Raw genomic sequence first — 14,736 nt, 5'->3', positions numbered from 1 at the left:
AGGGGACTCTGCCAAACGTTCCCAACAGACCCTCACAGTACGTTTGGGTCTGCCGAGTCCAGCTTCCTCCCCTACCATCGGATCCAACAATCAGTTGACAGCTCCGCCCCTCTCTTCACCCGAGTGTCCAAGACATACGGCCAGAGGTCGGATGAAATGACCACAAAGTCGATCATCGACCTCCGGCCTAGGGTGTCCTGGTGCCACGTGCAATGATGGACACTAGGCATGTGCCGGTATCAAATTTTCATGCTGCGATTAATTGATTGAGCTTTTATCACGGTATTCGGTATTATCACGGTATTTTAATTGCTATAATTATTAAAGGTTAAAAATGAACAAATTAAATTAAATATAATTTGGTTTTCATTATAATAAATTATGACACAAGTAAAAATATAATACAAATGTAATATAGTGCACATATATTTAGCAAGATACTCCTCTCTATAGCTATTTTTTCTAGTCAACTACGTGTTGGTCATTAAATGGCTTTCCTGAGGTAAATGTAACGTTCTGTGACATAATTGTTCACCTGCAGTTTTATTGACCTCTTTCCGTGGTTGAAAAACACTGATTGATCGATATTATTTGTGAGGCATAAATACCTTTCGGTAAGTTGTACTGTTATCTTTAAATAAAAAGTAACAGATGATCGTTTTACTTCGATCAGTCACGTCACATTTACAAGCACCAAAACGGTATTTATTGTCTGAATTTCGTAATAAAATGGACAGAACATTTTCAAAAGTAACCTGCTCTGTCTAGTCTGTCGATGTCAGTGTACTCTTTGCTCCGCGATTTTTCTCTGAGTGAGAAAATGAATGTGTGGCGGGAGAGCGTGTGAAAAGTGTCGATTGCGTGAGTCTCACACTGAATGCGTAGAGTTGACAGCCCTGCTTTTAGAAGGGGGATAAATCGTCGGCAGCGTTTCTCCTTCCGCCGTGCTTCTTCTCCATGTGAGGATTGTTTACATTAGACTAGAGTGCACACTGCGCCGCATGCACACAGCGCTTCATGTGGGGATTGTTTACATCAGAGTGTGCACGTGTTTCGCGCAGCATATACGCAGTGTTTGTTTAAGCGGTTGATGGAAAATAAGCTAATGCGCGTTCTATAAATATAAATTCTGATCTATTATTTTTCACGGTATTTTGAAGTGCCCGCGATAACAATGTCGTGCATATTCATTACCGCGATTTATCGCATTACCGAATACCGGCACATGTCTAATGGACACCCTTATGCTTGAACATGGTGTTCGTTATGGACAAGCTGTAACTAGCACAGAAGTCCAATAACAGAACACCGCTCGGGTTCAGATCAGGAGGGCCGTTCCTCCCAATCACACCCCTCCAGGCGTCACTGTCGCTTCCCACGTGGCCGTTGAAGTCCCCCAGTAGAACAACAGAGTCCCCAGTCAGAGCACTTTCCAGCACCCATCCCAGAGACCCCAAGAGGGCCGGGTACTCTGCACTGCCGTTCGGCCCGTAGGCGCACAAGACAGTGAGAGACCTATCCCGACCCGAAGGCGTAGGGAAGCGACCCTCTCGTTCACCGGGGTGAATTCCAACACATGGCGGCTGAGCTGGGGAGCTATAAGCAAACCCACACCAGCCCGCTGCCTCTCACCATGGGCAACTCCAGAGTGGTAAAGAGTCCATCCTCTCTCAAGGAGTGTGGTTCCAAAGCCCAAGCCGTGTGTGGAGGTGATCCCGACTATCTCTAGACGGTACCTCTCAACCTCACACACAATCTCAGGAATTTCCCCGTTAGCGAGGTGACGTTCCACATCCCTAGAGAGGGGTGAAATATTGTTAAAATTGTACTTGTTGTTGTAATTGTAACCTTTTTAATAAAATAGCAAAAAATATATTTACAAGGTAGATGTAAACAAAATTTTAATAGGTTAATATAAGCCTTCTCATTAAATTGTTTTTATTGTGTTTTATTAGTGACAAATTTGGGGAGAGGATACATATTCCAAAGCGTTCTTAAAATACAGTATGAGAATTAACTGCACGATTACTAGAAATATTTACCTTGTATATTATACAATTTGCATGCATACAAAATTTGTGGAAAAAGACTAAAAAAATTCAAGATGTTTCCAGCTCTAACTTTGAACCATATATATATCTTTCATCTTCTGTCCTCGCATTCTTTCTTGTGGTACCCTCTCAGTGACACACCTGAATTAAAGGCTCATTATGCAGGTCATTGTCTTCAAAGGTGTGAATCACAGCATTATTCATGATCATTCATGCCCCCCACGCATATTGCCTTTCCAAACAAAAAGTGTCTTACAAAATTTAAATCAAGGTATTGTTTTATGTGAATGATTAGGCAGGATGATTTTCAGATCATTTTGAAGCAAAAACTCTAGGCGACAACATCCATTAATCAAAAGTCTTGTGGACACATATTTAGTATGTGTTTTGTGGCCTTATTTCAGAAACTTTCATTTTTAGTTTTTTCAATAACCATGCATAAACATTATTCTCTCAAAAATACAAACATGTACATACATGTTGCTCACATATTATGGTAGCCATGTTTGAGCTAAATAGAGTGTAATGACACCTTTGCCATTAATATGTTTATAAGCAACTGAAAAAAGCACAAATGTCAGGGCATGTCAAAACATCTCAAGGACCCCAAAAACACCTTAGACCCCAGAGGGTTAACCCGGATGGACCGACGGGCCGAGGTGGAGTCCTGGTCCCGGAGGCCGGAGGCGGAGACCGGGGAGACCCGCATAGAGCTCACCTCACTGAAGGTGGAGTAAGGGTGAGCTGAGGGGATGACAGGAAGCAGCGGAGGCGTTGATGAGGAGATTATGATGGGAGGTGGGATAGGGAGGCTGGGTGGGAATTTAGGAACAGGCTCAGGCTCAAGAATCATCTCAGGAATCATCTCAGGTTTTTCAGGCTCAGGTTCTGGAACAGATTTAGGCTCGGGAACAGACTCAGGCTCGGGTACAGACTCATGCTCGGGAACAGATACAGGCTCAGGAACAGATACAGTTCTTGGGGGAGGAACAGGTCTAGGGACAGGAACAGGTCTTGGGACAGGAACAGGCTCTGACGTGGTGGCGGCCATCCTGGCTGAAGGCTCAGGCGGTGTGGCGTCGGTGGCCATCGTGGCTGAGGACTCAGGCAGCGAGGCAGCGGCCATCTTTGCAGAGGGCTCAGGCGGTGAGGCAGCGGCCATCTTTGTCGAGGGCTCAGGCGACGAGGCGGAGGCCATCTTTGCCAAGGGCTCAGGCAGTGAGGCGGCGGCCATCTTTGCCGAGGGCTCAGGCGGTGAGGCGGAGGCCATCTTTGCCGAGAGCTCAGACCGTGAGGCGACAGCCATCTTTGCTGAGGGCTCGACAGGCATGACGTGAAGAAGCTCTATAAGGGTGGTCTCAACGGGACGAGACTCTGGAAGGGTGGTCTCGGTGGGACGAGACTCTGGAAGGGTGGTCTCGGCGGCTGCTGGTGATGGTGGTTGTTCTCTGGATCGGGACGTGACGCTCACCAAACACCTGCTGATGGCTTTCCTCCAGTTCAGTCCATCAGTGTTTGGGAGGTCGATGGCCTGGTGGAAAATGATCCAGAAAAGCAGCTTGAGGGTTTCATCGTCAAGGGGGCTAATGACGGCGAAAAATTCTGTGCTCTCTTGAGCAATGGCGACAAAAATAGCCCTGTCGTCCATATGGACTGGTCCGATCTTCTGTCACGGGTGGTTGCAGGAAGGTAGACAGAGACGAGAATATATTTCCAAAACGAAGGTTTAATAGAAATTCAAAACAGAACAGCAGAACATGTAGCAACACACACTAAATATAATGGAGAATGGACAAAGACTGACAAAACATACAGAACTTAAAAACAAACACAGATTACACTGATTAATAGAACACAGGTGATACAGATGACAATGATGACTAAACAGGTGATACAACTGAACTGATAATGACAGTAACCATGGAAACGAAGGAGTGGCAGGAAAAGAACAAAGGAAAACAGGAACAAATCAAAACACAAACCGAAAGTCCAAACATACATTGACAAGTGACAGTATGTACAAGTTTGTAGTTTTGAGACAATGACATTTATGGACATAAAATCATGAAACCCATTCTGATTATTTCTTCACAAGTCTTTTGACTTCACGTAGCCTACAATATTTGCTTCAAAACTATGTGAAAATCATCCTGCGTACTCATTCAGATAAAACAATATATTGATTTAAAATTTGTAAGACATGTTTTGTGTAAGAAAGCTTTATGCGAGGAGGCGTGTGAATATTGATGTGTTTCACACCTGAGAAAGACAAAGACCCTCCCATAATGGCCCTATCAGGTGCTATCAGGCCCTATCATTATGAGGAACCTTGCACAAATAATGAAATATTTAAAAAAGAACGGCTTTTTGATTGTTTGGATTTATTGACAACACAACATAATCCAAAGATACACTACAAAGGACAAAAAAAAGCACATTATTGAACACACTGATCTAAAGACAGAGACTTGAACAGTCACACAACTTTGTGCCATTCCTGAAACATAGTACATACCTGTCATTTCCAAGGTGTGTCATTTTACCATGATCATATACAGAGACTCATGTGAATGTTTAAAGGTATAGCGGAGGATTTTCTTTTTCCGGGTGGATCATCAAGACTATTGGTCCTCCTAAGTGTCAATCATTCTGGTGATATGTTTACGTAAGGCCGTCGTACGTGCTCGTGCACACGATTCACACGATGACGTGCGCTCAAAACACAGGTTGGGCTTCCCACTGATGCCTCAGTCGCGAAGTTTCTACTTGACAGGTAAAGTTTGGCATGCTATTTGGAGAAATCCATTTAAAATCACTGCTAGTAAAAGTTAATGTAAGCTATGATTAGCTTGTGCATGCTCTCTCGTGCACACGTTTAATAGGCGTTCCCTCTCGGGAGCAGGTAGAGTGTTGCACATGTGCATTTTTTCAAAAAGTGGAGAGGGCGGTTCTTTTCTAAAATTCGGGAAAATCCTCCGCTATACCTTTAAGTCTGCAGGACTCATCAGTGGCATCTGGTCCCTATAAATTTAAAAAAAAAAAAACACGATACAACTGTGCACATGCTGATATCAATGAGAAACTATAGGGCTGCACGATTTTGGGAATACATTTTAGATTTTTCTGGTTAAAATTGCGAAATTTAAAATGTACAAAATACACACACACACACATATATATATATATATATATATATATATATACTGTAATGAACACCAGGTTTGTTGTGCCTTGTAGGCATATACGTGTAGGGCTGCATAAAATGATAATAACAATAGCCTATAGCAGGCGGCCTATAAATCGTTAAAAAGGAACACTTCAGTAACACTACACTAGAGAAAAATGTATGGATTACTTCAAATGTTTCCATTCGTTATGACGTTATGAAAAGAGATTGGAGCAAAAACATGAAGCCTAACGTTTGGCGCGTTTTGCTTTTCAAACACACAACGCAAGTTTACTGAAGCGTTTACTGAAGCATTTACTGAAGCGATCGAGCCGCTCCAAACAATGAAACATATTATTACCACATTATACATATCTACGTTTGAGCAGTATTTAACAGTAAACAAGAGTCTAAGTCAGAAGTGTATTGTGTCAAAACATTTTAGTACTTAAACTGAATTTTATTAGGTTTATTAGTTACAATGTTTACACGGTACAATTTCTGGTAAGCTATGTTTTTTTTATTATTGCTTGACACAAATTTCACGATTTCAATTCAATTAAATTCTTGTGATTTTATTTAATATTGACTCATTTGGATAAATATTAGGTATGCAAGATAGGCGTTAGTTTTTCTCAAGAAAACAAAAAACTCACCTAATGCTGTAAACATACAGAGAGCCTTATCAGCTGGTAGTATTATTTAAGGTTAAAAATAACTCAAATTAAATATAATGCATTTTTTATTATAATTTATAATAGCAACTTTATTTAATGATATAAGTAAAAATATAATAAATATGTAGTATAGTACACATATTTAGCAAAATACTCTCTATAGCTCTTTTTTTTTCTAGCCAACTAACGTGCTATAGCCTATATTATGCTCATTAAATGGCTTTCCTGAGGTAAATGTTATGTGACGTAATTGTTCTCCAGCTGTTTTATTGAACCCTTTCCGCGGATGAAAAACACTGATTGGTCGATATTATGTATGAGGAATATACATTTCGGTAAGTTGCAGTGATGCACGGGTCAATGTATAAACAAACCGCACCCGACCGACGTTTTCAACTAACCCGCCCGCAACTCGGACCGCAAAAAAAGAAATAGAAAATATTGTACCCGACCCGCTTCCTGACCCGCATTTTTTAAAAGTAGTAAATGTTCATCGTAGCGTCTTAATATAATTGAATATATTCTAATTTTGTCAAGAATTATAAAAAATCGTCAATAAGCTCATAATTTGTACTAAAATAGTCTAAATGTTTAGTTTTAAAAACAATTTTAAAAAGCTGGCTATGTCTATTTTGATGTTTCTGCGCAAGTTCAGCATACAGTGAGGTTCGGGTTTGTTCCGATCAGAGCTCGTGAGCAGAGAGCACATTTCTGAATATTCCGCTCCGCTCACTCATTCCGTAGGGTCGCTCGCCCAACCCAGAATGGCCTGCTGGTTCGAAAATATGTGGAATAAGGGCTGCCTCCTACTTTTTTTTTTTTCTAGTCGACTAGTAGTTGTTCATTTAAGCCATTCGTGGACAAATCACCCCTTTATATTAATTGAATTACTTATATAGGCTATAGCCTACAGGATAATAAGCGTTATGACCGCATGCATAAAGCTTGCCACAAAGAACCGGTTAAAGTAATGATTATGAATGTGTCTAAATTAGCAAGGAGACATTTAACTGTTTAGTAATAAACTGGTGTTTTCTGTGTCGCTGCAAAGATGAAGTTGACGATGCGGAGATTGCGGACTCGCCATGAATGCCAGAGAGAAATGCACATTTCATATGGATTACATAATCAGAGAGTAGCCTATTTATTTTGGTTTGAATATTTTCGTTTAAAAGTAGACATTTCAAGCTTTCTGTAATATATAGCCTATATTTCTCAAATCTGTGAGGCACAAGCTGAGTTTCGGCGCCCTCCAGTTCACATGCAATGCAAGTGATCGTGTCGGTGCCTTATTACATTGTCTGCTATATATTTGCTTCTTATTTATTAAATACGGGCAATTGATTGATAAAACATTAATCAAAATACAATTTAAGATACAATTTTTTAAGATACAATTTATACAAAACGAAAATCTTTTTAAAAGAGTTTTCTATAAAACAAAACTTAATGAAGTCGTCAAAATCATGTTTTACCAAAAACAGCGCCGTTGCTAGGAGGGCGCCAGCGCCTCTGCCTTTCAGCGCCTCTGCCTCGCGAGTGGATGATAGCCCTGAAGCCGCCTAGCAATGATATACCTTTAGTGGTAGTATACCTTTAGTTCAGTTATACCTTCAGAGTCTTCGTAGCGCGCTAAGAGACAATGTTATCGGAAAATCCAGCCCAGGTATGATGCGTATGATGCGTAATGGAGATTCCAAAGCGCTCTTCTTTGGTCAGAATCATGGAGAGCGATCGCAGATTTACTTTTAAAAATGCAACAAAATATTTAAAGAGCATAAAGCTATTAAAATCTATATTATGTATACGCACAGATAATATAACAGTAGGCTATATTAGTCAATATTTTTTTATTAGGTTAAGCAGTGATTGGATAACATTTTTTTTTTTTATTTAACGTTTTTAATTTAAGGCCCACCCACTGGCCCATCCAAAACTGGAATCTCTTGCCGCCTCCATCTCTACCTGCAGACTTAGCTCGTGCATCATCTTCGCGCCAATTATTCAGCCAATAAAGTGTAGGCCTATGTATTTCATAAAAAATTGTGTCTAGTACTATATAAATTACAAAGGTTTAATTGGCATCTTTATTTCAAACGACCCTACCGACCGCTACCCGAATATCATTAAAAATATTTTTGGATGACTCGTAACCACGGGTAACCGCAGGTGACCGCAGGCACCCGCTCATTTTGGATCAACCCGCGCATCACTGGTAAGTTGTACTGTATCTTTCAACAGTGCTGGAGAAACTGTACATGTCGTTGCTTTCATACGGATTACTTAAACAGAGAATATCTGTTTTTGATATAATTTACATCATTTAAAAATAGAGACTTCAAGCTTTGTAAAGACATGCCTCATGTCAGTGTGACAAGCATTCGTTGAGTTACATATCATTTTCTGTCGCATTTCAGAATGAATTTCACATTGAGAGAGACGGAAGAACGCGCATCATATTTATTTTCTTTATTTTACGAAAAACACAACATTTTTGTTTTTATTATGAGTGCACACAAATAAAAGAAGATATTTAACAGTTTGAATGATGTATAACACATATGTAAGATCAAAATCAACAGAGTATTTTGAGTCTCTTTTGCACTGATAAGAAAAAAAGCGAGCTGGTCTCGCCAGTGCGACCGCCAACCCCAGAGGGTTAACCCCCTGAGGTCGACGGTATCGCCGGCGATACCAGCTCACTTTTTTTTATCAGTGTAAAAGAAACTCATAAATACTCTGTTGACTTTGATTTTCCATAGGAGTTTCATACATCAATCGATTCTGTTAAATGTGTATTATTTTTGTGTATACTCACAATAAAAACAAAGTGTTGTGCTTTTTGCCAAATAAAGAAAAATAAACGTGATGCGAGTTCTGCCTTCTCTCCGTCAGTGTAGTCCATTCTAAAACGCGTCCGAAAAGGAACAATAACTCAGCGAATACTCAGTCAAACAGGCATACAGACACACAGGCATGAAGCTTGAATTCTCTTCTTTTAAATGAAGTAATTTATATAAAAAAACAAATATTCTCATCTTGTGAAATCTGTATTAAAAGAGAGCGATTCCAGTCAAGCTCATTACAGCTCATTCAAATGTAATGTGACTCCGCCCACGGAGAGCGCATGCTATTCAAACGCAAATGTCTGAGGCAATCCGGGCAATCCTGTGAACGCCCCATATCAGCTCGAGAAAACACAAGTTTATTCAGATCATTACTTGTTTACACCGTCTCGCAGCGCTGTGAGGAATAATAATAATGGAAAATGTACCTCAGAAGTGCGGGTATATCGAGGAGCGAGCTGAGGAATACAGTAGGCTAGTAAGTTTTTTTCCTTCTCACGTGAATCGGGTTTCTGTTTATGAATGAATGAACGGCAGAGATGCGCGCTGTTTACCACAGCTCGCAAAAAGACAGTTTAAATTTAAATCGCGTGTGTGAATGAATGATGATGTTTTAGCAAACTTTATTACTATACTGAGATGAGTAAAAATCGACTGAAATATGTTGAAATAAAATGTAGGCTATTTGTATAAGCAATGTATTAAACTGCAAATTAACATTTATATGCCCTAATATTTCATAAAAACAACGTTACAGTCAGGCGAAATATGAAAGACAACATTTTGTTGATTAGATTTGAGTACAGTTTTTACTGTAGAATATACTGCCACATCAAATAAGCTTTTGTTTAGCAATTTCTATATAGGTATATAAAATACTATTTTTGTCAAAAATAAAGTCATCAACTAAGATGTTAGCTGTTCCAATGTTGGCTATATTCAAACTAATGAATACATAGATAAAATGTAGGCCTATAATCTTTTTTTTTTTTTTACAAAGAAAGAGTACACTTGAAATATTGTTGAAATTGTAATTATTGTTGTAATTGTTGTAACCTTTTTATTAAAATAGCAAAACATATTTACAAGATAGATGTAAGCAAAATCTTAAATGGTCAATATAAGTCTTCTTCTAAATATACCTTTTGTCCTTGCATTGTGGCTCAGTCAGTGTCACACCTGAATGAATGGCTCATTATGCAGAGTCATTATGCAGAGTGGGTGGGACATTGTATTCTAAGGTGTAAACCACTCCTCGTTCAGGCCCCCTCGCATATTGGCTTTCCAAGCAAAACCTGTTTTACATCAATTTAAATCAATGTATTGTTTTATGTGAACGATAAAGCAAGACTATTTTCACATAATTTTGAAGCCAGAACTCGAAGGAACAACATCCATTAGTCAAAAGTCTTATTGACACATATTTATTATGAGTTTTGTGGTCTTATTTCAGCAACTTTCATTTTCATTTTTTTCAATAACCACGCATAAACATTATTCTCTTAAAAATTAAAAAATATACATGCATGGTGATCACATATTTTGGTAGCCCTGTTTGTGCTATATAGAGTGAATTTACACCTTTGCCATTAACATGTTTATAAATAACTGAAAAAAGCACAAATGTCAGAGCATGTCAGAACACCTCCAGGGCCCAGAAAACCGCTCAGACTCCAGAGGGTTAAAGGCCACCGACTGCTTTTTCGCCTCCTGAAACCTGTCGACGACTGTGTTAACGGAGTCACCGAACAGGCCAGAAGGCGAAATCGTGACATCAAGGAGGAGTCCTTTGTCTAAAAAGCCCAGTCTTTTTACCTTGATGCCCGATAAATTCAGCCAGAGGTGTCTCTCCGCAGCCAACATTGCTGCCATAGAATGCCCGACAGCGCGGGAAGTTTCTTTGGTGACACGGACAGACAAGTCGGCAGCCTTACGCAGTTCAGCAATATCTTTAAGGGTTGGTTCCTCGCCCTCATAAATGTCTTTAAGAAGGTCGGCCTGGTAAGCCTGCAGCACCGCCATAGTGTGCCCGACCCGCAGCCATATAAGCCCTGCCCACCAAATTAGATGCGTCATGGCAGGGTTTGGTGGGCAGCACCATGACATGAGACATGTCTTCAGGGATGACGCAGACATGTCTTCAGGGATGACGCAGTGTCGGGTGAAAGATAGCTAGCCAACGGCTCTTCCACCCGAGACATCATCCTGTAGCCATTATCTCTTGCCCCCAAGATGTTGCTTTAGTCAAGGACAGGGGGTTGGACAAACGAGATGTATATGGTGAGTTCCACGATTTACAAAACTTGCTGTATGTTGTTCCGTTGTTACATGTATGCCGTCACACGTTACGTTATGATGCAACACCAATCCCGATTGGCTTAGTTTCATTCATGCTTCAGAGGCGCTATGCTGGTGGGCTTTCTCCAAAGTGTCGTATCGACACAGTTCGAATTCCCTTGAAAGGGAACAAGCCACTCCCTCTAACTTTCTCATTCACTATTCTTTTTCATTCAGAAAATACGTCAACATTACTGTGGTAATGTCGGTCACAAATTCTGGTTCACGCTGACGCAAAGTCAAGACATTACAGACAGAAGGCTGTTCTAATTTAACAATATCTTACCTCAGTGTTCCTGGGTAAATATTTTCATAATAATATGTGCCGAGTGGAATAAAGAAAGTGGTCAGCATGATTGATATTCAAAATGGTAAGCACATGCTGCTTTGTTTACCATTTTGAATGACGAATACAGTCAAATGTATCTGCAGAAATAGACCTTGCACGATATCTTCTTGCACGCAGGAGCAGAACACGTGTGCTAGTTGACAGTAGCCTGTAGTCCTTCAGTGCGTTCAAGCACAGCTTTTTTGCCCTGAAACAAGCGACGCGAGGCGACAACACAGTCGAGTTTCATCAGCGCTAGTTCTTTGGTATCGCCTTGGTGTGTCCCTGCCTTAAGTCTATTCATTCTGGATCCATCCATCGTAAATATGCAAAACATTTAGGTAAAATTTTAAGACATTGAGGATAAAGCATTTGTGATAATTTTACCTTATAGAGTCAATGTTAAATTGACTCACTTTCATGTCATGATACTGTTTACTTGTATTATTAATCAGTCCAAATTGTTAATGAATCAAATAAGTATTATTAGTGTTTCTCTTCTTGAAACCAGTGAACATCAGGCTGCTTCTCTCCCACGGGGCCGCACTCTTCACACGCTGACCGCCATCTCAGATGACACACTCTTCCTTTTTGGAGGACTCAGTAATTCTGGGGAGGTTCTCAGTACGTTTAGGGGTCAAGGGTTTAGAAACAGCCATGTCTATAAATAACCATCACATTTTTTGCAAACATCCCTTTTCTTTTGTGCAGGTGATGTGTGGGAATTTGACACTATAACAGGAGAATGGATAGAGAAAGACCATGCACATAAAGACAAGCCCAGGTAAAATAGTTTTAGTATTACAGTATATTACAATATTACAGTATTGTGTAATGCGTTTTATGTTTTATGCTATTTTTAAAGGGATAGTTCACTTTGAAATTAAATTTTGGTATGTTTTAGCTTACCTTTAGGGCATCCAAGATGTAGGTGTCTTTTTTTCCGCAGTAGTTTCAATTTTGATATTTTTAGGTCAAACCGTTCTTGTCTGTCAGTCATATAATGCAGGTCTATGGTCACCCCCTCAAAGAGCATGCACAGTGTCCAAATTAAAACAATTCCCCATCGTCCAAGTTAAACAATTCCCCATCGTAAGTACACATTGATGGCCTAAGACACGAAACGAGCGGTTTGTGTGAGAAAATGAACAGTATTTATATAGTTTTTACCTCTTATAACACAGCCGAGTCCAAATGATCTGAGGGCGCGGGCGGGTATAGATATATACACTAGACGTCGCCTTGGCTACGGTTTCGTTCCAATGAACTGCAGTAGCCAAGGCAACGTCTAGTGTATATATCTAAATACTGTTCGTAACACACAAACCGCTCGTTTCGTGTCTTAGGCCATCAATGTGTACTTATGATGGGGAATTGTTTAACTTGGACGATGGGGAATTGTTTAATTTGGACTCTGTGCATGCTCTTTGAGGGGGTGACCATAGACCTGCATTATATGACTGACAGACAAGAACGGTTTGACCTAAAAATATCAAAATTGAAACTACTGCGGAAAAAAAGACACCTACATCTTGGATGCCCTTGAGGTAAGCTAAAACATACCAAAATTTAATTTCAAAGTGAACTATCCCTTTAATCAAACAATTTCTCAGCTTTCAAATTCTGTCTACTTAATACAAAATTTAAACAATAAATGTCTCTTTAACCCTCTGGGGCCTAAGGTGTTTTTGGGGTCCTTGAGATGTTCTGACATGCCCTGACATTTGTGCTTTTTAGTGCAATTTTCCACCGGACAAAATTGCGATTGTTAACTCATGATTTCTGTTCTGTCTGTGCGCACCAATCTTGCACTTCTATCTACTCCTCAACCAGACCACCTAGAGACTTCGGGTTTTCGGCATTATGTTAAGGAAGGTCTAATCTCGGGAACGCACAAAAAAAATCCAGGAAAAGATTTACTATCTCTTAGTGTTGTGATCCCATGACGTCAGAAAATTGCGCTAAAACACTCACTGAGTTTTTATTACTTGTTTCAGTTGCTTATAAACATATTAATGGCAAAGGTGTAATTACACTCTATTTAGCACAAACATGGCTACCATAATATGTGAGCAACATGTATGTACATGTTTGTATTTTTGAGAGAATAATTTTTATGCATGGTTAAAGAAAAAACTAAAAATGAAAGTTTCTGAAATAAGGCCACAAAACACATACTAAATATGTGTCCACAAGACTTCTGAATAATGCATTTTGTCGCCTAGAGTTTTTTTCTTCAAAATGATGTGAAAATCATCCTGCCTAATCATTCACATAAAACAATACCTTGATTTAAATTTTGTAAGACACTTTTTGTTTGGAAAGACAATATGCGGGTGGGCGTAAACGATCCAACACCATCATGAATATTGAGTAGTTCACACCTGAGAAGAAAATGGCCCACATAATTAGCCTTTCATTCAGGTCTGTCACTGAGCCACAAGAAAGAATGCAAGAACAAAAAAAAAAAAAAATATATATATATATATATATATTTATATATATATATATATATATATATATATATATATATATATATATATATATATATATATATATATATATATATAAAATTGGTTCACAGTTGGAAACACAGTTGTTGTTTTTTTTCACAAATTGTGCTTGCAAATTGTATAATATCCAAGGTAAACATTTCTAGTAATTGTGCAGTTAATTGTTCTAATACTGTATTTTCAGTAAGTTTTGGAATATATTCTCTACCCAAATGTGTCACTAATAAAGCACAATAAAAATAATTTAAAGAGAAGGCTTGTATTGACCTTTTAAGATTTTGTTCTATCCTTGTATATATATATTTTGCTATTTTAACCATTTAAATTTTTACAATATTTCCAGTGTAATCTTTCTTTGTAAAAACTAAAGTATACATTTTATCATACGTATTTCAAAGTTAAGGATTCATTAGTTTGAATATAGCCTACATTGGAACAAACACTATAATAACATCTTAGTTGAAGACTTTATTTTTGACAAAACATAATATATATATATATATATATATATATATATATATATATATATATATATATATATATAGATGTGGCAGTATTTTACAGTAAAAACTTTTTAATCTATCCGATTTTTGTAGTCGATTTTTACTCATCTCAGTATAGCAATAGAGTTTGGTAAAAGCTGTTCATACATTCACACACAGAAACGCGATTCATATTTAAACAGTCTTTTTGCGTGTAGCCTACAGACACTATTGCGATTAGAACAAAGCAAATATTGAACTGACCTATTCCTCAGCTGGATCTGTTGCTCCTCGAAATGAAACTTCCAGCACTTCTGAGGTAAATTTTCCAGGATT

At 38.8% G+C, this 14,736-nt stretch overlaps 1 protein-coding gene across 1 annotated transcript in view; it reads left to right on the top strand.

Annotated features, from left to right (window-relative positions):
- LOC308706355 (kelch domain-containing protein 1-like) overlaps positions 1-14,736 on the top strand; it is a gene marked incomplete at both ends in the record, with an annotated part of 51,857 nt that overhangs the window by 19,197 nt on the left and 17,924 nt on the right. The window contains 2 exons of the mRNA XM_081391949.1: positions 11,917-12,029; positions 12,117-12,189. Of these exons, the coding sequence (XP_081248075.1) occupies positions 11,917-12,029; positions 12,117-12,189 (186 nt within the window). The remainder of the gene's footprint in view (positions 1-11,916; positions 12,030-12,116; positions 12,190-14,736) is intronic.

The sequence above is a fragment of the Scardinius erythrophthalmus genome (assembly GCF_964197995.2).
Source record: "Scardinius erythrophthalmus genome assembly, chromosome: 18".
In the NCBI taxonomy this organism is placed as follows: domain Eukaryota; kingdom Metazoa; phylum Chordata; class Actinopteri; order Cypriniformes; family Leuciscidae; genus Scardinius; species Scardinius erythrophthalmus.
This window is presented reverse-complemented; position numbering and strand designations above follow the sequence as displayed.